This window comes from Lemur catta, chromosome 1 (assembly GCF_020740605.2).
Source record: "Lemur catta isolate mLemCat1 chromosome 1, mLemCat1.pri, whole genome shotgun sequence".
NCBI lineage: Eukaryota > Metazoa > Chordata > Mammalia > Primates > Lemuridae > Lemur > Lemur catta.
Genome location: NC_059128.1, coordinates 283,916,896 through 283,941,636, shown reverse-complemented (window position 1 = coordinate 283,941,636; position 24,741 = coordinate 283,916,896). Strand labels below are relative to the sequence as shown.

General features: G+C 39.7%; 1 protein-coding gene across 7 annotated transcripts in view; it reads left to right on the top strand.

Annotated features, from left to right (window-relative positions):
• Positions 1 to 24,741, top strand: part of LOC123630789 (heat shock transcription factor 2 binding protein) — a 107,638-nt gene that overhangs the window by 52,242 nt on the left and 30,655 nt on the right. For all 7 annotated transcript variants that reach the window (XM_045540765.1, XM_045540759.1, XM_045540760.1 and 4 more), the window contains one exon: positions 4,172 to 4,275. In XM_045540765.1, coding sequence (XP_045396721.1) covers positions 4,172 to 4,275 — 104 coding nt within the window. The remainder of the gene's footprint in view (positions 1 to 4,171; positions 4,276 to 24,741) is intronic.

Here is a 24,741-nt window from a genome sequence, read left to right as displayed (position 1 = left end):
AGAGGACTGGGTCAGTGGGACTGATTTTCCTTTTGCCTCAGGTTCCAATATGTCTTGTCATGGCACTGTTACAATTCCATCTTCATTTAAAATTTTACTGTATTTCTTATGGAATTTTTGCATTAATTTTTATTTTTAAAAATAGTGAATTATAATAGTAAAAAAAATCTTGGCTACTAAGTGTTTTGGCACCCCATCTTAAATTTGTAGCCGAAACAAGGGCCTTACTCTCCTCATCGTAGCCAGCCCTGCTGGTTAAGCAGACTGGCTGTTGCAAAAGGTGTGTTGTATGGTCTCTGGCCTCTGTTATCTTTTCCTAAAGAGAAGAGTGTTTATTCCAGCGGGTTGTGAGCTTTGCCTCACACCTACACTGGTTCCCCCTCGGGGGTCCACGTCCCAAATCTGTGCCTCATTCCTCAGGTCTGTAGCTCCCCCTCTCTCTGGCAGGGTCCTCAGTGTCTGCCTCGTGCTTCTGCGATTCAGAGGCTAGCCAAGGACCCAGGAAGGTTTTTCAGGCACATTTTAGTGCTGCTCCTGTTTTGTACCCTCCTTTCTGGATTTCCTCTTCCCTTGGTTCCCACCCTGGGAACCCTGGACTCTGTGGTTTGGTCCCAAGCCAGTCATCCACAGGTGTCTGATGGAGGCAGCCACCCCCTGCTGTGCAGTCATGCCCAAATCTCCACATATTTGCCCTCTTTGTCTCAAAAAATGTTCTCTTCTTTCAAGGGGGCGCTTCTCTCCAGTTTCTGCCTGCTTTGGGCTGCCTTCCAGTCCCCTTAAATGTTTCTTCTGTTTTGCTCAGAATTTGTGATTCTTCTTGGCAGGAGGGTTAGTCCAAGGCAGATTACTCTGCTGTTACTGCGGCTCATTCATTTTTAGATTTGTTTCCTAGAATAAGCATTTAAGGCTGTGTGTGTATGTGTATGTATTTATTTCACAAGCTTGACTTCACAAGTTTTATTTAGTGTACTCATTATTCAATTCTAAATATTGCCTAATTTTCCTCATAATTTCTTATTTGGCCTGTTCTTGTAGAGGTGTACTTTTTAATTTTCTAAATGTTTGGAATTTTAAAACTTACTTTAAAAATTGATCTTTAACTTAATTGCATGGTGGATCAGAGAGTTAGCTTAGTGTAAGAGGTGTCTTAAAATCTCCCATTATTGTGTACTAGTCAGCTTTTTCTTGTAGTTTTGTCAGTTTTTGCCTTTATATATATTTGAGGCTGTATTATTAGGTGCATGCAGATTGAGAATATTTTCCTGATGAACTGAACCTTTCAGGATTACATATTTTACCTCCTTATCTTTAAAAATGCTCTTCTCTTAGTTTCTTTTCTATAATATAGCCACTTTAGCCTTTTTTTTTTTTTTTTTGGTTAATATTTGCTTGATACATCTTTTCCCATTCTTTTACTTTCAACCTTTCTGTGAGCTTTTGTTTTAGATCTATTTCTTTTAAGCAGTACATTGTTGCAGTCTGTTTTTCATCCAGTGTAACAATCTATAACCCATGCATTTTAATAGGAACATTATTCTGTCCCTTAACATTTGCAGTTAGTGAAATACTTGGATTTATTTTTTCCATCATGATTTTTTGTTTCTATTTAGTATGATTTTTCTGAGTTCTCTTTCTAGTCAATCTTCCCTCTATCCTTTTCTCCCTCTAGAGTCTCTCTTCCTCCGTTCCTCCTCCTTTTGAATTCACTAAGATCTTTTCTGAGTTCATGTTTTTCCTCTCGTATCTTGAGAAGTTTACCTCCATTTCTGTCTTCCAGTGATGAGCGCTGTTACAGCTTTGATGTATTTGGCAAATACTTGAAAGTGTAATGTCTTCCCCTCCTGAACAGTGGAAGGATCTTAGAATGCTTTAATATCTACCCGCTGGATCACATGCATTCACGGACTGTATTTTAGCTCTGTTGAAAAATTTCAGAAATCCCGTATATTAGACATTTTGATTGCTGCTTTTACCACCCATGTTTACTTCTCTGTACCCATGTCTCCCTTTACTTACTGTTTCCCCTTGTATGTTAGAACATTCTTCTGAGATCATTTTCCTTTTTTTTGAAGCCTATCCTTCAAATTCATTTAGTTCATGTATGCTTGTGGTAAAATGTCTGAGGTTTTCTTGGCAATATTTTTACTTTACCCCCTTTGATGAAAATATTTTTTATTGGGTTTACAATCCTCAGTTTATTAGTATTTTCTCTCTATACTTGGAGGATATAAGTTCCTTGCCTTGTGTTTTCCACTTCTGTTGCTGAGAGCCCAGCTTTCAGTGTAATTCTCTTTTGTAGGTAATATGTCTTTTCTAAACTCTGGCTACTTATACAATCTTTCTTTTTGTCTTTGGTTTCCTATAGTGTGACTGCGATATGTGTAGATTTATATTTATTTTTATTTGTCTTCCTTGAGATTTTTTATGCCTCTTGAATCTGAGGGTTTGAATTTACTTATTTCTGGAAAAGTCTCAGCCATTACCTTTCTGAAATATTTTTTTTCTCCTTCATTCTTTCTGTTCTTTTTTATGGAACCCATATTGGAAGAATGTTGAACTTTCTCCCTATAGCCTCCATGTACACTAACCTTTCTTTTATCCATTTTTATATTTTGCTCTGCTTTCTTTAGCTCTGTTTTCTGTTTAGTATTTCTCTTTTCCCATGTACCTAATTACCCTTGAGTTTTACATTTTGATTATTATAGTTTTCATTTTTGCAAATTCTACTGTTATTTTTTAATTACCTGGTCGTTCATAATAGTAGCCCTAGCTTCTTGATCATGTCTTAAATTTCTTTTAAAATTATCTTCACCTATTAAACATACCCATTTTCTATTTTGCAATTGATACTTCTAGTATCTGAAAAGTTTTCATTCTGGCCCTGTTTCTGTTTTTCAATTGATACTTCTAATATCTGAAAAAGTTTTGGTTCTGGCCCTGTCATTGGTTCTTCGTACTGGCTGTTACTTATATGGTCTTTTTTTTTTTTTTAAGTGTTTTATTATGATTTTTATTATGAGCTCACATTTGCTAATACTGTATTGGTGGGAATTCTTTGAAGACCAGGTTGAGGGTCCTCACCTTTAATGCCCAGGAAGCTGGGGGAGCTCCTATCCCAAGCCAAAATTTATATTAAAATTTAATGTAAATTTTAATTTATATTAAAATTACTGGCCTGGAGATTTTTCAGGCCTGCCAAAAATGTGAATTCATGCTTAGCTTAAAAGTTTGCTCTTTTCTGGTTTTCTGCAGGGCTTGCAATCTGAATGCCTGTCTGTGTGTCCGTCTGAGGCTTTTTCTTCTGTCCCTCTGTATGAAGTCTCTATAACTGAAGCCCTGGGCTTCTGTAATCTGTCATCTTTTTGCACTTGTCTCTCAGAATTTGTGCTCTCACTTTGTTCCTGATCAGAAATGTTTTCCCCTCGTTTCTTGCAAGCTCATTCATTATTTTAAAGGCTTTGCAAAATATCTGCCTAGCCTCTTTTATTGCTTTGCTGTGTGAAGTGTTTGGGATCTCTGTATTCTGCAGTATCTTCAGAAACCATAGTCCTGTAGTTTCCAACTTTCATCAGACTCTAAATTGCCGGTTGTGGTTCAGTTCTTGAAAGAGCTTGTAAAATTTTACTCAGTAAATTGCTTTGGTCGTTACGGATGACTGAGGTTGTAGTATTCTTCATTCCACATGTTGTGGTTTTAGCAGTCTTGTATAGCCAGACCTGGCTACCCAGATGTCATGTGTAATGTTCATTGAATAAAAAGATACCATTAGATTTTAGATGGCTGAATTGAACTTTGAGAGTACAGTATACTTATGAATTGAGGATTTTTGTATCTTAATGCAGTATTGATAATAAAAGAAATGAATCAATAAATATGGTTTGTGAGGTTTTCTATGGAATGTCTCTGGATTCATGTGTCTTGATTATTTGAATGTATAGATGGTGGTATCATATGATATCATTGCTGAAGCTTCCCATTTTCCTGTAGCCTCACATAGACAAATATCACTTCACATACCTTATACTCACATACTTATCCAGATTGTGGAATTGAACATCTGAAATTTAAGGAAAGCTTTAACTATGTTAAGGTCTTCACTAGGAGATGTATTTAGGGTGAAATACAGTGTGGATGGACCAACATCTCAACACCATTTTCTTTTGTGTTCCAGGTTGATGCTGATGTCCCTGTATAATGTGAGCATCAATTTGAAAGGCTTGAAATACATCAGCGAGAGTCCAGGGTTCATCCCTTTGCTCTGGTGGCTTCTGAGTGGTAAGTGGGGGTGGTTAGTTGTACAGTTCCATGTATGGTTTATATGGTAGTCCCCCCCAATCCATGGGGGATGCACTCCAAGACCCCCAGTGGATGCCCGAAACTGGATAGTGCCAAACCCTATATAGCCTATGTTTTTTCCCATACATAAATACCTATGATAAAGTATAATTTATAATTAGGTGCAGTAAGAGATTGACAACAATACATAATAACAAAATAGGAGAGTTACAACAATAATTGTGCTTTGGGGACATTATGAAGTAAAATAAGGGTGACTTGAAACACTGTAATACTGCAGCAGTTGATCTGATAACCTAGACAGCCACTAAGTGATTAATGGGTGCTTAACCTGTGCCCCGTGGACACATTGTGCAAAGGGATGCTGCACATCACTGGTGGGGCAGGGCAGGACAGCTTGAGATTTCATCACACTACTCAGAATGGTGTGCAATTTAAAACTGATGACTGTTTATTTCTGGAACTTTCCATTTAATATTTCCAGACAGTGATTGACTGTATGTAACTGAAACTGTAGAAAGTAAAAACCACAGATAAGAGGGAGCTGCTGTATATCTGTTCCTCTGTAGATGAAGGAAGTTTTAAGTATTAGAAAGTAGGATTGATCATCTCAAGATGTTATTTTTTTTAAAGATTTCAAATTATAGATAATTCATTGGTATGCTAAATCGTTTAATTTCTACTTCTGAAGTATTGTTTTCAATTTGGTTATGATTTACTGGTGACCCCGTAACACAAAGAAAAATTATCTTACAAAACAGCTGGTAAATGGCACCAACCTGTCCTGTTCTCTATGGACAACATAGCACTGTACATGGGGTACGTGGCTCTGAATATCAGGTAAAGGACAAGTCCCATTATTGAAGAATTTGGGTAAAAAGTTGGAGAGACTGCAGCACTGAAGAGAGAGATGCACGTGCACGTGTAGAGTATGTGTGTGTTTTAAAATTTTGTTTAAAATGAAAAGCCCTCTTTACTGCTTACCTTCTTCTTCACACTTTACCACCAGTTTTACCTAAGGTTTTGTCCCAATTTCATTATAATTTTTAACACTGTATTTAATGGGTATATATTTTACTTAAGCATGCAAAAATACTGACTTTCCTTTTTCATAATACAATTAATCTCTCTTTTTGAGCTCCATTTCTACCCAGTGGTGAGTGCTTATTGTTTTAAACAAATTTATTGAGGCATAATTGACATGCAGTAAACTGCACATACTTAAAGTGAACAACTGATAAGTATCCCCCTATAAAGTCATTACCACAGTCAAGAGAATGTGTAAACTCACTACCCCTTGTGGTCCCTCCTTCCTGCCCCTCTGCTCCCTGCTTTCCGGAGAGCCACTTGCCGCCTTTCTGCACCATACTTTAGTTTTCATTTTCTCTGGTTTCATATTAATAGAATCATACAATTTGTATTCCTTTTGCCTTGCCTCTTTCACTCAGCATAATTATTGGAGATCCATCTATGTTCTGTGTTAATAGTTCATTATTTTTTATTGCTAACTGGTATTGCATTATTGATATTTACTCATCTGTTGATGGGCATTTGGGTTGTCTTAAGCTTTCGGCTGTCACAAGTAGAGCTGCTGTGAGCATTCTTGGACGAGTCTTCACACAGACATGTGCTTTCTTTTCTGTTGGGTAAATACCTAGAAGTGGAATGGCTGGGTCATATGGTAGGTACATGTTAGTTTTTGTGAAACTGCCACACTGTTTTCCAAAGCGGTTGTACAGTTTTACATTACCATTGACAGTGTATTAGTGTTGCAGTTGCTGCCTAACCCTCACCAACACTTGGTATGGTTGTTCTGTTTAGTTTTAGACATTCCAGTAGAGGTGTGGTGACACCTCACTGTGGCTTTAATTTGCACTTTTGTTGTGACTGATGATGTTGAGCATCTGTCCATGTGCTTTTTTGCCATCCACATGTCTTCTTTGATAAAGTGTCTGTTTATATGTTTTGTCCATTTAAAAAATATTGGGTTGAGGCTGGGCGCGGTGGCTCACGCCTGTAATCCTAGCACTCTAGGAGGCTGAGGCGGGAGGATCGTTCGAGATCAGGAGTTTGAAACCAGCCTGAACAAGAGCGAGACTCCGTCTCTACTAAAAATAGAAGGAAATTATATGGACAACTAAAAATATATGTAGAAAAAATTAGCTGGGCATGGTGGCGCATGCCTGTAGTCCCAGCTACTCGGGAGGCTGAGGCAGTAGGATCGCTTAAGCCCAGGAGTTTGAGGTTGCTGTGAGCTAGGCTGATGCCATGGCACTCTAGCCCGGGCAACAAAGTGAGACTCTGTCTCAAAAAAAAAAAAAGAGAAAAAAAATTGGGTTGAGTCTCATTATTGAGTACTGAGAGTTCTTAATATATTCTGTATCTCAATCTTTTATCAGATATGTGGGAAAAATATTTTCTCCCAGTTTGTGGCATGTTTTTCATTCCCTTGATAGCATCCTCTGAATAGCAGAAGATCTTAATTTTGATAAAGTTTATTTTCTTTTTCTTCTATGAATCATGCTTTTGGTGTTGAAATTTCTGCCTAAATCAAGGTTACAAAGGTTTTCTAATGTGTTTTCTTCTAATAGTTTTATAGTTTTGAGTACATAGCTATATTATCTGGTTTGAGTTAATATTTCTGTGTGATGAGAGGTGGATTTTTTTGGAGGGTGGGCTTGTCTTTTGCATAAACCAATCTAGTTGCTCTAGCAGCATTTGTTTTGAAGACTCCTTTCTCTAGTGAATTCCCTTTGCATCTTGGTTGAAAAATCAGTTGGCAGTATATGTGAGGATCTAGTTTTGGACTGTATTATGTTCTGTTAATCCATTTTTATATCATTATGCCAATACCATGTTTTATAATAAATCTTGGTAGCTTTATAACAAATATTAAAGTCAGATAGTGTAAGTCCTCCAACTTTGTTCTTCTTTTTCAAAGTCATTTTGGCTGTTGCTAAGCCCTTTGTCACTCCATATGAATTTGAGAATTAGCTTGTCACCTACAAAAAAAATCCTATTGATATTTTTATTGGGATTGTGTTGAATCATCAGTTCAATTTGGGGTGAATTGACATTTTAGCAGTATTAAGGCTTCCAATCCATGAACACAAGTATACATTTTTATTTATTTAGATATTGTGGGGACACAGGGGTCTCTCCTGTTTCCTCATGTATTATGAGCAGATGACCTGACCTCCTTTGTTTCTGGCTGTCTTTTAATGGTTGTGTGCTTTGTGAACATCCTTAGAAGACAGAGATATCATCTCCCTCCAGAGCAAAGGGTGGGTTTGTTTATGCCCATGAAATAAAGATAATGTTTTCCTCTAGGGCAAAGGTTAGGCAGACTACATGCTATAAAAGATGTGGGTTCCCTGAGCTTGGGGTTCTTCTCATGTGACACAGCCTGCAGCATGTGTGTGGCCCTGTGGATTTGGGTCTTCAGCCAGCATAAAGGCTGATACTCTGGCTATGGCTGTTGCTGTAACAAAGTTCTTTGTCTCGTACTCAAGAGTCTGTGTTTCTGCTAGCATCCATGAAACTACAGCATGCTACCTTGTTAGCCTGCAAGTCGGGTAAAGTCCTAGACCTTCCACAGTTTGAGGGAAGGTTGAGGGGCTGTGTTTGTGCTCCACAATAATGCTTACCCACCAGGGGTTGCATACTTGACCAAACAGCTTTGTTTCATCTAGAGAATCAGAATCATAGGTAGCTCCTGGACCTGACCTATAAGGTAACTCCTAGGCTCGTTGTTGTGGGCCAAGTGCAAGGAGACAATGCCATTTCAGGGGGAGAGTGGTGTGAGGCGGAGAATAATTAAATAAGAATACCTAATATTTTTTGAGTGCTAGTCACTGCTTTAAGTGCATCACATATATTTACAGATTACTTCCATCAATACCCTTATAAGGTAAATATTATTGTTTCTATTTTATTTTATTTTATGTTATTTTATATATATATTTTTATATATTTTTTAGAGTCAGAGTCTTGCTCTGTAGCCCAGCCTGGAGTGCAGTGGTGTGACTGTAGCTCACTGCAGCTTCAGACTCCTGGGTCCAAGTGATCCTCCCACCCCCACCTCAGCCTCCTGAGTAGCTGGGACTACAGATGCATGCCTGGCTAATTTTAAAAATTTTTGTAGAGAAGGGGTCTTACTGTGTTGCCCAGGCTGGTCTCGAACTCCTAGGCTCAAGTGATCCTCCCACCTTAGCCTTCCAAGGTGCTGGGCTTATGGGCATGAGCCACTGCTCCCGGCCCGTTCCTGTTTTGTGGATAAAGAGACACATAAAGGTGAAGTTAGAAGTCTATGGTTATACAGACACTAGTGGGTGAGCTGGATTTTGAAACCCTGACCGCCTGGCTCCAAATCCTGTCCCCCAGCCACTCTGGTGGGTTGCTGCTCAGCAGGAAGTGCCTCAGAGATGGAAACTTTAGTTCTGGATGACTTCTCACCTTTAGTTGCCATTAGGCCTGGTTTTGCTTTGAAACAGTACACCAGTCTCTATTTAGGCTAGTTTGTAGCCGGTGGTCTTTCAGCAGCTCTCTGTGAATTACTTACTTTCTCATAAAAAGAGGAACACAGGCCAAGTGTGGTCTATGGCCCTTTCTAGCTATGGTACTCCAGAAGTTTCCTGGGGTGGGTGAAAATTGTTAGGAGTTTCATCTTAATTTATGCAGCTTTGTCTGTAGAAAGCATCCCCAGAGTGTTAGTTTCTGACAACCATGAGAGCTAGTGTTCTCTGACTTGGGTGGATTTTTCCTTCTTAAACTTTGGGTCATGGACAATGTGGAGTGGTTGTTAAGTTGGCATAATGCAACTTTTTGCTCCTGGGGTGTCCTAGGCTTCCTTATCCGTGAAGACAATCACTGGGTCTCTGAACACCGTGAACACAGTCCAAATCTCAATAAATCTATTGCAAGGTCATCTTACCTGATATCTTTAGACTCATTTGTTCTGAAGTCAAACAAAACAAGGTCTACTCAAGGCCAAGATGTTTGAACCCCGAGTTATGTATGACATTAATTTAACTGTAAATTTGTTATAGAATTTGGTATACATTTTGGGAAGGTAAATATGTATTTTATTATAGAATAGGAAAATAGAAGCACAAATAGTTCTCTGAAAACTAACGTGTGCTTCTTGGTGCTTCGTGGTGGTGGTGTTACTGTTTTCACACTCTAGACCAGGGGTGGGGAAACTTTTCATGTTGGAAGACTCCATTAATTTAGCTGTAGTCACATAATCCGCATTCTGGAAACCTCAGTTAGATATACTTAAAAATGTACATTATTTTATAAATATGTAACTACTGTATACTTAATAATTTCAAAAGATGAAAACTATTTGTTAATTTTAAAGTTAACTAACCTTTTAATGACTTTGTTGTGTCTGCTTTTTGTTGGAAGCATTTAAATATTTGGTTACAGTATGGAGGTGACAGTTTCAATTGACCCTCTAGATGGGTATCAGTCATTTGTGACTTTAAGGGTGTTTGGGTTAGGTAGGAGAAATGTAGATTTGCGGCAGTAAGTGGTTGAAAAGCAAGAATGCCTTTTTTGGGCATGAATGTGTGGGTATTCTGCGTTTTTCCATATTTCAATCGGATCTTTCTTAGCATCAAACAATGGCTTTAAAGTGTCATCGCCTGAGAGCTCAATCAGTTCTGTCTGTAGGTCTTTAGGTGCCTTGGTGATATGCTGACATGCTAATTTGAGTATGATGTCATGACTCTCAAAGTCAGTGAAACTTTCATTGTGTTCTCCAATTAATAAGTCTGTAACAACTGCGTATTCGAATGATTTGCATATATTGTCCTGTTCATCAGTGACCTTTGCTAACTGGGGAAAATGTTCATCGGAAATTTCCTTTTGAAGAAGAAGTGTTTTGAAAAAAGATAGATTTTTTGAAATGCTTGGATTTTTTGCCACATGTCAAATATAGACTTAGTTGTTTTAATGAACGTGGGCTTTGCTTTGGACCCACTAGACTCAGATTTCAGTTGCAGCTTTCCTGCTTGTGAACTTACCTAACCTTTTAGAATCCTGCTTTTCTGATCTATAAAATTCTACCTCAAGGATCTTAATGTGTATTAAAATGCAGTAATGTCTGGGTCAGTACCTAATGCAGTAGGTGTTAAATAGATATTATTTTTCCTTTTTATTTCTAATCTAAATATCTCATGCTGCAATGAAAGCTCAAGAATCCAGACTTCTCTCAGCCAGAGTGTGGAATCAGCTGCAATTAATCATCCCTGACTAAATCATCTTACTTCCTTTAACCTTTGCCGGATTTCATTTTTCTTCCTTTTATTTAACTGTGTGGCTGGCTTTTTCCCAGGCTTTGTCCACATTCTTCACATTACTCTTATGCTACAGAACTGGCATAGAACTCTATCTAGCAAATAACTGATGAAGACAGAGTGTATCGGGATGGTGACCACATGTTATATGACTGTTAGTACAAACTAGTATCATGATCACACGTGGCACAGTCACGCTGCCTTTCTTGCCATGTTTACAGTGCTGACTGGACAGATAGGCATTTACTCCCCATCTGACATTTGTTTGACTTGTCTGAATAACAGGAAACATTGATCAAGTGCCAGCAGATTTGTGCCTTCAGCCCAGACCTCTCTCCCAAGCTCCACATTCAAGGATCCAACTGTCTACTTGTCATCTCCACATGGGCATCTGGTAGACATTAACATTTGCTGTGTTCAGACTGAACCCCTAATCTTCCCCCACACCAAACTCTTCCCATAGCTTTCTAATCTCAGTTGATCACAACTCTATTTTTCTAGTTTCTCAGGCTTTTAAAAACCTTTGAGTGATTCTTGACTCCTTTTTATCTGTTATACCCACATCTAGTCTTTTAGGAAATCCAGGTGGCTCTGCTTCAAAACATATGCAGAATCTGATCGCCATCTACCATTACCACCCAGTTTTGAGCCACCATTCTTGGGTTGAGAGCTTCCTGCAGGTCTCCCTATGGTCCATTCCTCCAGGCCGTGGATTGGGAGCCAGGGATATGGTGGAATAGATCCCTGACCAACTCTTCTTACTGAACAGTCAAAATGCTAAGTGAGTCCTGGTGCAGTGGCTCATGCCTATAAACCGGGCACTTTGGAAGGCCGAGGTGGGAGGATTGCTTGAGGCCAGGAGTTCGAGACTAGCTTGGGCAATATAGCAAGACTGACCTTGTCACTACAAAAAATAGAAAAATTAGCTGGGCTCAGTGGTTGGTGCCTGTAGTCCCAGCTACTCTGGAGGCTGAGGCAGGAGGATTGCTTGAGCCCAGGAGTTTGAGGCTGCAGTGAGCTATGATGATGCCACTGCACTCCAGCCTGGGTGACAGAGTGAGACTGTCTCTTAAAAAAAAAAAAAAAAAAGAAAAAAAAATTTTTTTTTAAATGCTGGGTGAGATGCAAAAAAACATTTTTAAAAGTGCTCCTTTGAGCTAGAAAAAAGGTAATTATATCCAGAGCACAAAGGTCAAATGAAAGTGGGAAGACAGATAGTTCAACAGAGAACTGAGGTTCTTGCTTTGAGGGCATTTTTCAAACTTGACCTTCAATTTTCATGGCTCACAGAGTGTGGGGAACAGGAGACAAAGCCCAGGTCCCTCTCAAACCCCCTGCCCCTGCCCAGGTGAGTAGCCTAGAAGTAAACGCCTAATGATATTTATCAATAGTGTAAGGGTAAGCTAAACATACTCCCCCAGTCCTTGACATCTTTAGGAAAATTTTCTGTTTGGACCTTTGGCGTTGAACATATTGAGGAAAAATCTCTTCTGAGAATTAATAGGCTGGTTTCCATTGCAGACTTGAAGCTTTACTTCAGACCACCTGGTGGTCCTTATGATGGTTAATTTTATATGTTAACTTGACTGGTCCACAAAGTGCCCAGACATTCGGTCAAACATTCAGGGTGTTTCTTTCTGTGAGGGAGTTTCTGGATGAGATTAATATTTAAATCAGTAGACTGAGTAAAGCAGAATGCCCTCCCTGGTATGGGTGGGCCTCATCCAGTCAGTTAGAGGCCCAATAGAACAAAAAGGTCAAGTAAAAGGGAACTCCACTGCTTGAATTGGGTGGACATGGATCTCTTCCTGCCTTTAGACTCAGACTGAACACGAGCTCTTCTTGGGTCTCAAGCCTGCTGGCTTTCTGACTGGAAGTGCACGTCGGCTCTCCGGGGTCTCCAGCTTGCTCACTGCAGATCTGGGGACTTCTCAGCCTCCATAATGGTGTGAACCAATTCCTTATAATACTTCTCTTTATCTGTATACTTATCTATCTATTCATTCATCCACCCTTACATACTATTGGTTCTGTTTTCTGGAGAACCGTGAATTATCAGACCAGTATAAAATAAGTATGTTTAATATACTTATAGAAATAAAAGAAGGGATTGATATGTGAGCAAAAGAGTAAGAAATTATAAAAATGACTAGGCAGATGAGAAAGGATCAAATAATGTTTCTGGAAATGAACATCATAATTAATTGCAATTATACGTTTATTAGACAGTTTTAATAGAAGATTATACATAGTTGAAGATATAATCAAGTTGATAGATCTGAAGACATTATTTAGAACGAATCACAGAGACAGAGATGGGACATGTCAGTAGGTAAGAAACATGGAGGAGAGACGAAGAATTTCACATCCGACTAATCAGAGCTCTGGGACAGAAGCAGCGTTTGAAGAGATGATGACTGAGAATTAACTGATGAGAGACCCAATCTTTAATTTGAGAAGCCCACCTAACTGTAAGCAGGATAAATAAAAAGAAATTTACATTTAGACACATTGTAATGAAAACTACAGAACAGTAAAGATATTAATACAGGTAGGCAGACAAAAGATCTGTCTCTTCAAAGGAATGACACTTGTACTAATAGTTGCCCCTTAACAGCAGCAATACAATGTCTTAATGCTGACAGAAAAGAACTGTCAACCTGAATTTGTATCTCCCCCCAAATATCTTTCAAGAACAAGGGTGAAATAAAGGTATTTCAGACAAACAAAAACTGAGAGTCTGTCATCAATAGAGCTTCCCAATCAGCAGTTCTAAAGGGTGTACTTCTGGAGTGTGATCTCAGATAGAAGAGATGAGATACAAGTAAGAATGAGCAAAGAGAGTGGCAAATATATGAATGAATCTAAATGTCTACTATATAAAACACAACAGAACCAAAAAATGATAGATTTGAAATACCAAGAGCAGAGTAGACCTTGTTGGGGAGGAGTGCTGTCAGAGCTATAGCATTGTGAAGTTCTAGTCCTATTCAGGAGGAGAGTAAAAATAATGATTGATTTTAGGATTTTGTAAGTACATAGGTTAAAATTTATAGGGTGCCATGGAGAAGACAGAAGAGAACATATTCCTGCACCATTAGTATAGAGTAAAATGGAATGTGGAAAATAATTCAGAGCCTGACAAGAAAAGAGAGAAAAAAAGGAACAAAAATAAAAATAGAAGATGAAAGTAACAAATCCAAATATATGTGAAGTTATGGTAAGTGTAAATGGACTGAACGACCCACTTAAAGACAGTGTTGTCAGACTGGATTTAAAACAATCATCCAACTATGTATTGTTTGCAAGATGGTATATGCCTACCATCTTGGTGTTTCCCCTCTGGAACCCAGATGGAAATGTTCTCAGGACCCACCAGTGGGGATCCTTCCACTCAAGGAAGTGCAGCCAGGGAGAGAAGCAAGCACACGAGGGCATAATATCTAGCAAAGTCCCTCAGTCGACCTCTGGAGATAGTATAAGTCATCTCAAGTGGGTCTCATGGTTGGGAGGGAGCTGGAATATTCACACCTCTGCACCCTTCTTCAGTTGTTGGTCAAAACACTTCTGCTTCTCCATGTGTGCCACTAGACCAGTGGCATCTAAAACACAAGGTGAAAACAAAGCTTGAGAGTAAATGGAAAAATATGCCAGGTAGAGTCTCAACAATTCACCAGAAAGATATAAAAATCCTGAACTTATTACTATATATGCACCTCCTAACATAGTCTCAAATAAGAAAAAATGAAGAAAGTATAAGAAATTATTCACAAATCCCCAGTGGTCATGGATATTTTAACATATCTCAGTCAAAATCAATATATCAAAAAGACCAAAGAATCAGTTAGTAGATGAATGATTTGAAAACCACAGTTAACCACCTTGCTTGATTGAATACATAGACTGCATCCAACTGGAGAATGTATATTTGTTTCAGTCACACATGGATCATTTATAAAAAGTGATCATTTCTGGGCTATAAGGCAAGTCCCAACAGATTTCAGATGACCAGAACCATGTGGAATATCTTCTTTGGCCACAACACAGTGAAGCTGGAAATTAGTACCAAAAAGAGAATTGATAAAAATCCCATGTGTAGAAATTAAGCAGCTCATGAGTAAAACAAGAAATCATAATAGAAGTCAAGATATTTTGGACAAAATAATAAAAATGTTATATATCAAAATTGATGAAATGCAACTAAATCAGTATTTAGTGGAAAGTTTGTTAATTTAAATGCTCATATAATAAAAGAATAAAGCAGAAAATTAGTGAGCTAAACAGTTAGCTTAAGAATTGTAGAAATTGAAACAACCCAAAGAAAGTAGTAGGAGGAAAATAATAAACAGAAATTAATGGATTTTGCTAGGCAGGTTCAACAGCAGATTTGAGATAGTAGTAGAAAGCTTCAGCAAATTTAAAGCTAGATCAATAGAGATTATCTGATCTGAAGTACGGAAAGAAAAAAATTGAAGAAAAACGATGAAAGCTTAGAGACCCGTGAGACATTGTTGAGCATACATGGATGCACTGTTGTCCCTGAAGGGGATATAAAAGGGAGGCATAAAACAATATTTGAAGAAATGTCTAAAAACTTCCTAACTTTGTTGAAAAACAGTCTGTCCATCCAAGAAGTTCAGTGTACTCCAAGTAGGATAAACACATAGAGGTCTACATCTAGACCACCACAGTCATATTGTTGAAAACTTAAGACAAAGGGAGAAAATCTGTAAATCAGCAAGAAAAAACATGTATAAGAGAAGCACAGTAAGCTTAGCAGCCCACTTCTCTTCAGAAACAGTGGTCATAATGCAGAGGCAGGACACGCTCAGGTTCCAGAAGACAAGACTGTCAGCCAAGAATTCGTGTCCAGCAAAAGTATTCTTCAAAGATGAAGGCAAAAGACATTTCTGGATAAACAAAGACAGAATTTTATTGCTCGTAGACCTTTACACAAAAACTAAAAGTCCTTAAGGCTGAAAGAAGATGACACTGAGCATAACTCCACTCCAGAGATGTTGGTAGGGATGCCTTGTGCTGCGTGACGTGCGTAGGCCTGGTGTTTCAGAGGCAGTCTGTACTTGAGACTTGTTGGAAAGGATCTAGTAAGAATGAAAGATGTTGTGTTGCTCTGCCTTCCCTTGACTCCTCATGCCTGCATTACTGCATCATCTTAGCTGGCCGCCCTCCATACGCTGCTCTCACTCCCGTCTACACATATCCTAAAAGTGTCCCTTTTGGTCACATTATCCCTCTGTCAATACTTAGAGCTCTCTCACTCTTGTCTGACTCAGCACCCATGCTTGGTCCTCCCTCCCCTTCTCCCTCACCGGGCTCTCTGCTCACTCCCAAATTCACACGGAGAAAGAGCTTGGCCTTCAATGTTGGCAGCCCTGAGGTGAGGCCTTTATCCTTCTGTTTAGTAGCTGTAGGACTGTTAGCAAGATCCTGACCCCGTCTCGAGTTCTCTTCCCTCATCTGCATGGTGGGGACTATGGAGGTCATGTATGTTAGGTGTCCCCCAAGTGCCTGGCATCCAGGGCCTGCTGGATTAATGGGTGTTCCCACTCCTGGTCTTCTCTGTCTCAAATACTCTGCACAACTTCCTGTATCTTTGCCTCCCTGCCCCTAGAAACTTTGAATACCTCATTTTCTCTGTCTTTCCTGTTGCTGCCTGTCCTTTCAGGCTCAGCTCAGGTCATACCTGTTAGAACCTGCCTTTGGCTCTTCCCCCACCCACGTCAAGTCCTCCCTCTTTGGTTTCCCAGTTTACATAGAGACAGTACGATGGAATGTTTGCTTGTTACTTGTTTCATAGATGTTAGTTAGCTCCAACTAGACTGTATATTTCTTATTGGTAAGAACAAGATGTTAGGTTTCTTTTATTTTTATTTATTTTTAAGCTACTTTAGTGAGGTATGATTGACATATTAAAAAGCTGTACATAGTTAATGTACATGTTTCAGTGAATTTGAAGCTAAGTATATACTATATTTAGTATAAATATGTTTAATATAAACCATCATCACCGTCAAGGCCATAGACATATCCATTACTTCCCAAAGTTTCTTCCTGTTCCCTTTATTATGATTTTTTTTTTTTTTTGAGACCGAGTCTCACTCTGTTGCCCGGGCTAGAGTGAGTGCCGTGGCGTCAGCCTAGCTCACAGCAACCTCAAACTCCTGGGCTTAAGCGATCCCACTGCCTCAGCCTCCCAAGTAGCTGGGACTACAGGCATGCGCCACCATGCCCAGCTAATTTTTTCTATATATATTTTTAGTTGTCCAGATAATTTTTATTTCTATTTTTAGTAGAGACAGGGTCTTGCTCAGGCTGGTCTCGAACTCCTGACCTTGAGTGATCCTCCTGCCTCGGCCTCCCAGAGTGCTAGGATTACAGGCGTGAGCCACCGCGCCCAGCCATGATTTTTCTTTCTTTTTGGTAAGAAGACTTAATATAAGATCTACCCTCTTAGAGAATTTTAAATTTACAATACAGTATTATTAGCTATAGCTGCTATGTGGTATAATGTATCTTCAGAACTTATTCTTCTTGTCTAACAAAAATTTGGTACCTTTTGACCAAGATCTCCCCGGTTCCCTACTCCCCAGCTTCTGGTAACCCCAGTCTACCTTCTGCTTCTGTGAATTTAACCAGATTCCACATGTAAATGAGATCATGCAGTGCTTGTCTTTCTGTGTCTGGCTTATTTCACTAACATAATGCCTCCAGGTCCATCCATGTTGTTGCAAATGACAGGATTTTCTTCTTTTTTTAAAGCTGAATAATATTCCATTGTATGTATATACCACAATTTCTTTATCCATTAATTCATTGATGGACATTTAGGTTGTTTACTAATCTTGGCTATTGTGAATATTGCTGTGGTGAACATGAGGGTGCAGATATCTTATCAAGATGTTGATTTCAGTTTCTTTGGCTACATAAACAGAAATCGGATTGCTGGGTCAAATGGTAATTTATTTCTAAGTTTTGGAGCAACCTCCATGCTGTTTTCCATAATGGCTGTACCAATTTGCATTCCCAAAAACACTATGCAAGGGTTCTCTTTTCTCCATATCCTCCCAACACCTATCTTTTTGTAAAAAAATAATAGTCATCCTAACAGTTGTGCGGTGATGCCTCACTGTAGTTTTGATTTGTATTTCTCAGATGATTAGTGAGATTGAGTACCTTTTCATATACCTATTGGCCATTTGTATGACTTTTTTGGAGAAATGTCTGTTTAGGTCCTTTGCCTGTTTTTAAATTGTGTTGTTTCTTTACTATTCAGTCGTATGAGTTCCTTGTATATTATAGAAATAAGCCCCTTATCAGATATGTGATTTTAAAATATTTTCTCCCATTAAATAGGTTGCCTTTTCATTTTTTGATTGTTTGCTTTGCATAGATTTTTAGTTTGATGTAATCCCAGTTGTTTATTTTTGTTTTTGTTTCCTGTGCTTTTGGTGTCATATCCAAAAAAAATCATTGTCAAGACCAGTGTTGAGGAGCTGTTCCCCTATGTTTTCTTCTAGTAGTTCTGTGGTTATAGGTCTACATTTACATCTTTGCTACATTTTGAGTTGATTGTTTTAAAAAGTGTGGGTTTTTTTGTTTGTTTTTGTTGTTTTTTTCTTTTTCTATTTTTGAGATGAGTTCTTGTTATGTTATGCAGGCTGGAGTGCAGTGGCTGTTCACAGGCATGATTATAATACATTGCAGCCCTGAACTCCTGGGCTCAAGCGATCCTCCTACTTCAGCCTTCCAAGTAGCTGAGACTACAGGCACATACCACCACACATGGCTAATTTTTTTGTACGATATGAGATAAGGGCCCAATTTCATTCTTTGCATGTGTATATCCAGTTTTCCCAGCACCATTTGTTAAAGAGACTTGCCCTTCCTTATTGTGTATTCCTGGTATCCTCGTCAAAAATTAGTTGACCATATATGTGGGGGTTTATTTGTGGGCTCTCTGTTTTATTCCATTGATCTGTATGTCTGTGTTTATGTCAGCACCATACTGTTTTCAGTATTGTGCTATTAGATTATAATATAATTTGAAATCAGGAAGTATGATGCTTTCTGCTTTATTCTTCTTGTTCAAGATTGTTTTGGCTTGTTGGAAGTGCGAATTCTTAAGAAAAAAAGATTGCTTTGCCTATTTGGGGTGTTTAGTGGTTCCATATGAATTTCAGGGTGGTTTTTTTCTATTTCTGTGAAAAAAAAATGCCACTGGAATTTTTGTAGAGATTGCATTGAATCTGTAGATGGCTTTGGGTAGTATGGATATTTTATCAATATTAATTCTTCAATCCATGACCATGTTATAGCTTTCCATTTATTTGTGACTGATTTCTTTCATTAGTGTTTTATGGCTTTCAAAGTACAGATCTTTCACCTCCTTGGTTTAAAATTCCTGGTATGAAATGCCTGCCTCACCCAGTGCCCCTCAGCTGCTATCTCCGTCCCACCCGTTGTAGAAGGAGGTCTGGGCTGCTCGGTGCTTGCTGGGAGATAGTGTCTGGCTTCTCTTAGGCCATGGTTACCTGGAGTGCAGCATTTACCTCGCTTTACATGTGGCTTCCTGCCTCAATTCTGGCTTTGCTTTCCAATTTTTCATTGGCCTGAGCCCTGTGGGTCTCTGAAAGTCTTCCAAATCCATGCCACATTCTTCCTAGGCCTCTGGATGTTCTGGTCAGTGTCTGCCTGCAAGCAGTTAGTGGCTACCCACCTCGGGCCCAACACCACCTGTAGACTCCTGTTATGCTCACTCCCCAGATCGAACCCTCAGATCCATCATACCAGCCTAGACTGGGATTGGGTTCCCCAGGTTCCCTTGGATGGGGTAATGACTCTGAGCTGTGGACATCAGGACTTAGTTTCTGTGGGGCTGTAGCGCTGGGCTGCTCAGTATGCTCCTGCCTTCATCTCCTGCAGCAGGGCTTCTGCCCTGACCACTGGCTGGTGTGGGACCAGCTGTGCCCACTGTGGGGCCATAGCCACCATGGTGATCTCAGTGGTAGGAGTGTGCCCCAACCTGGCCCAGACTCTTCCTCCAGGAATTTTCTGGTTTGAGCTAGTGAAGAACAGTGTGTTTTCCACTTTGGGGCCATGGAACTATTAGTTGTGACTCTAGAGCTATCTGTGGCCATGTTCCTGGCCACCTGGAGAAAGTTTGTGTGGGCCCTTAGTTGCTGAATCTAAAACATAAGTACTGAGACGAGATGCAAAAGGAATCCTGCAGCTTGCAGTCGGCCTCTCCCTTGCCCAGGCCTGGCCGTTCAGCTTTTTCTCAAATTTTGAGTTACCCTAGCATCTTTTATAAATAACTCCTTTTGCTTTTCTTAATCTAATTTAAGCATCGTTTTCCTTTCAGTGAGGGCAGTGTACTGCCCTCCCCCAGCGTGTGATTCCACATCGTCTTCCATGGCACAAGTCATCATCTGACACACTGTGCACTTTCCCCGATGGTTCTGATTGTTGTTTGCCATCTGTCTTCCATGCTGGAATGAGAGCTCCAAGAGGGCAGGGATCTTTCGTTGGTTCACTGATGTATCTCAAGCACTTACAACACATAGGAAGTGCTAAAAAATACATTTTAAATTAATAAATAAAAGACTTCAGTCTGAACACAGCTGTGTATCATCTCAGACATGGATGAAAAGCTATTATCCAGAATTTGGTTATATATTAATGACATGGAGAAAGACAGGGATTTACTTACTACTGAAAGTTTGGTTACGTGTCTTCATAATTGTTTCAGCTCATGTCAGTGGCATTGCAAGAGTACCGTCTATGTTACGATTCTAGAAAGCTGCTTCCTCTTTGCTGCATGGACACTGGATAGCCATTTGATAGAAAAGCAAAATACTTAATATATAAGATCTTTACTGACAAAAATTTTCAATATAAATGTTTTATTATGTTGGTCAGATATTTCTTCTAATACTTTTTCATGAGCCCAGTGTTTAGCCTGTTTGTCTAACAGGTGTGGATTTTGTCCTTAAAAAAAATCCCTCAAACATTGTTGACTTGAAACTTGTCCTTCAAAAGGTCAAATAGAACAAAAATGTCAACCTTTCCTTAAGGTACTGTCAGACTGTTCTCTTTGATTAATCAAAACTTACATAATAACTTTAACAAGAAACATGATCTCAGTGTTTAATTTTTAGCTGTTGATAGAATTGAATGGTCATATGTTAGAGGATGTTAGAAAACATTTGTTTTGCATATGTCCAATCCAGCAAGTTAAGAGCAATCTAAACTGTACTCTGATCAGGGGATAGTTAACTCATAGTCACATTTATAAAGGGGAGTGAGTTTACATGGGAATATGAGTTTGATGTGGGACATGTTTAATTTGAGGTCACAGTAAAAAAAAAAAAATCCAAATGGACATGTACAAAAAGTAGTTGGAGATGAGAAAATTGGAGTTCACTTGATGGGCTGGTGACATGGGTTTGGGAGTCATTCTTGAGGAAGTGACAGAGCAGAGAAATGGGGCATGTAAGCAACATCACACAGCACGGCTGGCAGAGGCCTGAGCAGAGGAACAGAGGGGCCTGGGGGAGCCAGAGGTGGGAGAGGCAGGTCCAGGCCTCAGAAGGGGCCTAGTCCCCCACTGCTGCTTTCTAGTCTGTGGCTCTGGGGCAGGCCTTCAGATATGCTGGCTTGTCACCTACAAAGTAAAATACAGATACTGTTCCTGAGAATTGATAATAGCAGACAGTAAGTGGAAATGCTTTATAAATGTAAAAAAAAGAGAAAATAGTTATTTGAGAAGAATATGGTGGTCACTGGCATCAGATGTAACTCAAAGGTCAAGAAAACAAGAATGGAAAGAAGCCTTTGACTACAGAGACATTGGTGATCTTTGGAAAGATTTCCCGCGGAGTACAGTTGGGAAAAGGATGGTTTAAGGAGGAAGAGGCGGAGAAGGGATGGGGCTGGTGAGGACAGTGCTGCCGGGGGACCTCCTGGTGAAAGGAGGGTATTGTGTGTCTGTTCAGAGGGTGATCAGATTCTCATCCTCAGGTTTTCAATCCAAAATGGAAAAGAAGTAATTAAGAACAAGAATGAATATGTTTTATTTCAGAGCACACTGTGACCTTCTTAGTATTTTCATGGGCTGGGAGTTAACTATTCTCTTACAGTTCAACTTTTTTTTTTTTTTTCTTTTTTTAAGACAGAGTCTCACTCTGTTGCCCGGGCTAGAGTGTTGTGGCATCAGCCTAGCTCACAGCAACCTCAAACTCCTGGGCTCAAGCGATCCTCCTGCCTCAGCCTCCTGAGTAGCTGGGACTACAGGCATGTGCCACCATGCCCGGCTAATATTTTCTATATATTTTTAATTGTCCAGCTGATTTTCTTCAATTTTTAGTAGTCTCGCTGTTGCTCAGGCTGGTCTCGAACTCCTGGGCTCAAACGATCCACACGTCTTGACTTCCCAGAATGCTAGAATTACAGGCGTGATTACTGCGCCCGGCCAGTTCAACTTTAAATAATGGCTTCTTTTATGACATAAAAGTAGGTTACTAAAATGTAATATTTGCTCAATTTTTGGTGATTTGTTATAACACAGGCCACAAATATTGGAATTATTTTTGTAATCATTCTTTCTGTGTGAATTCTGTGTTATTCTTTAAGAAAAGATATCATTGAGTGTTCTTCATTAACTCGCTGATGAAAGATCTGGGTGTGTAGGATTATTGTTCTTTATAATATTATTAAACTTCAGCTAATTAAACTTCTCATATGATTTGTAAGCCTTCCAGCTATCAACTCAGTCTACTGATGACAATCTTAGTTATGTAAAATCTTGGAAACACTTTTTATTTGATGTCAAAGGAAACCCTTTATGAGGTGAAAAATGGAGAGTTAGCATTTATCAAATATTTGTGGGTTATATTTCTTGCACACAGATACACTATTGTAAGTGTTAAAATAATAGAGGAAAACTTTGCTGTCCCAAGGTCGTGTGTTCCAGAGGGGATCCTGGCCAGACTGGAAGGTGCACAGCTGGAGCATCTTCTGCTCTTACCCACACCTCTCCCAAGTCAGGATGTCCTGCCCGGCCCCAGGGAGAGACTGCCCTGGACAACCCAGGAGCAGCACAGAGGGGTGGCACCTCACCCCTACCATTTAATCTGGGAGGCAGTGCAGGAGGCTTCAGCTTATGTTATGTGGTGGTTACAGGATTCTTTGAAATCTTTCGCTTCTTTCTTTCTTTCTTTCTTTCTTTCTTTTTTTGAGACAGGGTTTTGCTGCGCCAGGCTGGTATCAAACTTCTGGGCTTGAGCAATCCTCCTGCCTCAGCCTCCTGAGTAGCTGGGACTGCAGGCATGAGTCACCATGCCCGGCTCAAAGTCTTTCTTAAAATTGTGTCAGGTCATAGCACTCTAAGGTTATCATCCCCATTTTGCATGACAGAGAACTGTCCATTAGATAGTGGTAAGGGCAGTGTGATGCCTGAACCTACTGCAGCTGGTGGATTAGGACCCACCTTCCCTGCCTTCCATGACTTATTTGGCTGTGTCTGTATACAATGGACTCTGGATGGCTTATCTAGTACCCGTTGTCCCCTTACTCATTTCTAACAGAACCCCAATTTTATTCAGGGGTCTACTCTCCCTTTTGTGGACCATATGTTTCAGGGAAAGAGATGCTAAACTCCAGTGGGGGATTTTGGGGAAGAAAAAGAAAGAGAACACACCCATACACACACACACACACCCCCTATGATCTGGTATTCATGGTCAGGTCCTTATCCCTAGAGACTGTAATTTAATTGGAGTCTGGAGTCTGGAGCGGGGCCCAGGCATCAGGATGTGTAAGTCTCCCAGAGGATTCCAAGAAGGTTGAGAATGAATGGTCTGAGCCAGTCCTGGCAGTCTACCATTGTGCCAGTGATTGGTTTAGGGTTCAGGGCGTAAGCTCGTCAGACACGGCATCCTTCTGCCAACAGTCCATGGTGCAGAGGTGGGCTTGTGAGCTAAGTAGCTCCCTCCAGACCTGAGAGGTAGGGGAGAGGCTTCTCTGTCACTGGAATCCTCACGAGATGAACAAGGAAGCCTGTGGCCCTGAAGCCCAGCCTTATAGTTGATATAGCTGGGGAAGAGTGGGGAGAAGAATGAGTCCGGGCCGGGTCTTTGATAATATAATTAAGACATTAGATCCAGCCCTATTTCTGGACTTCTTGTTAGATAAAATAATAATTTTTATTACTATTTAAACCACTTTGAGTTGTAGTTTTGTACTTTTAGCTGAAATATTTTGACTTACTGTTTCTTTAATAATATAGTAACAGTTTCCTAAACAAGTCCAAGTTTCTTGATATGCAGAATAAAGGGATATGAAGAGGTGTGATAATTGGAGGTAACATCTACATTTGCTTGAAAACATATCCTTCCAGTATCAACTTACGTGCTTTGCCTTTCTTGACAAAATGTGCAGATACCAAATGCAAGTAGAGGGGTCGGCAGAGACCCTGTGCGTGGTTGAAAGAATGAGGTGGAGGGATGGGGTGCTGGGGTGCGGTCCTGCCTGCCAGTCTCGGGTCTTGGGAAGCTCTTCGACCAGCCTGTGTTGCTCCTCTTCTCCTGCGGAAGGGTGACGATAACACTGCTTCAGAGCAGTTATAAGAATTAAATTCATTGATCTATGTGGAGTACCCAGCACAGGTCCTGGTCATAGGATTAGGCTGAACCACATGAAATTGCCAGTATTTGTCCGTTTTAAATCTATAAGATGACAATTGCACATGGTTTAGCTGAACAGTTTCTTTAGTAATGATAGCTGTTATTATTAATAAGTAAAATTTGGAATTCAGGTTGTCACAAGCATAACTGGAGCATTATTTTGGCTTCAAATAATGAAGTGAAAGTTTTGTTTTTTTTTAAACTGAGTTAGCCGTGTTTTACTTCACTTGCATGATTTAAGATGTTAGCCAAAGAAATAACCTACTTGTTTAATTTTCAAGACTGTGCATGGAGTATTTAATTCATAAGGATCCAGAAGATTATAATTGTGTCATTCTTTAAAAAGCTTAGCGCATTGCTAAGGCAAGGTTCTCATCTGTGAGCCGTGGTAGTGGCAGGTTGCCTTCTATGTAACTTTCTGCAGACTGTAAGTGACTGAC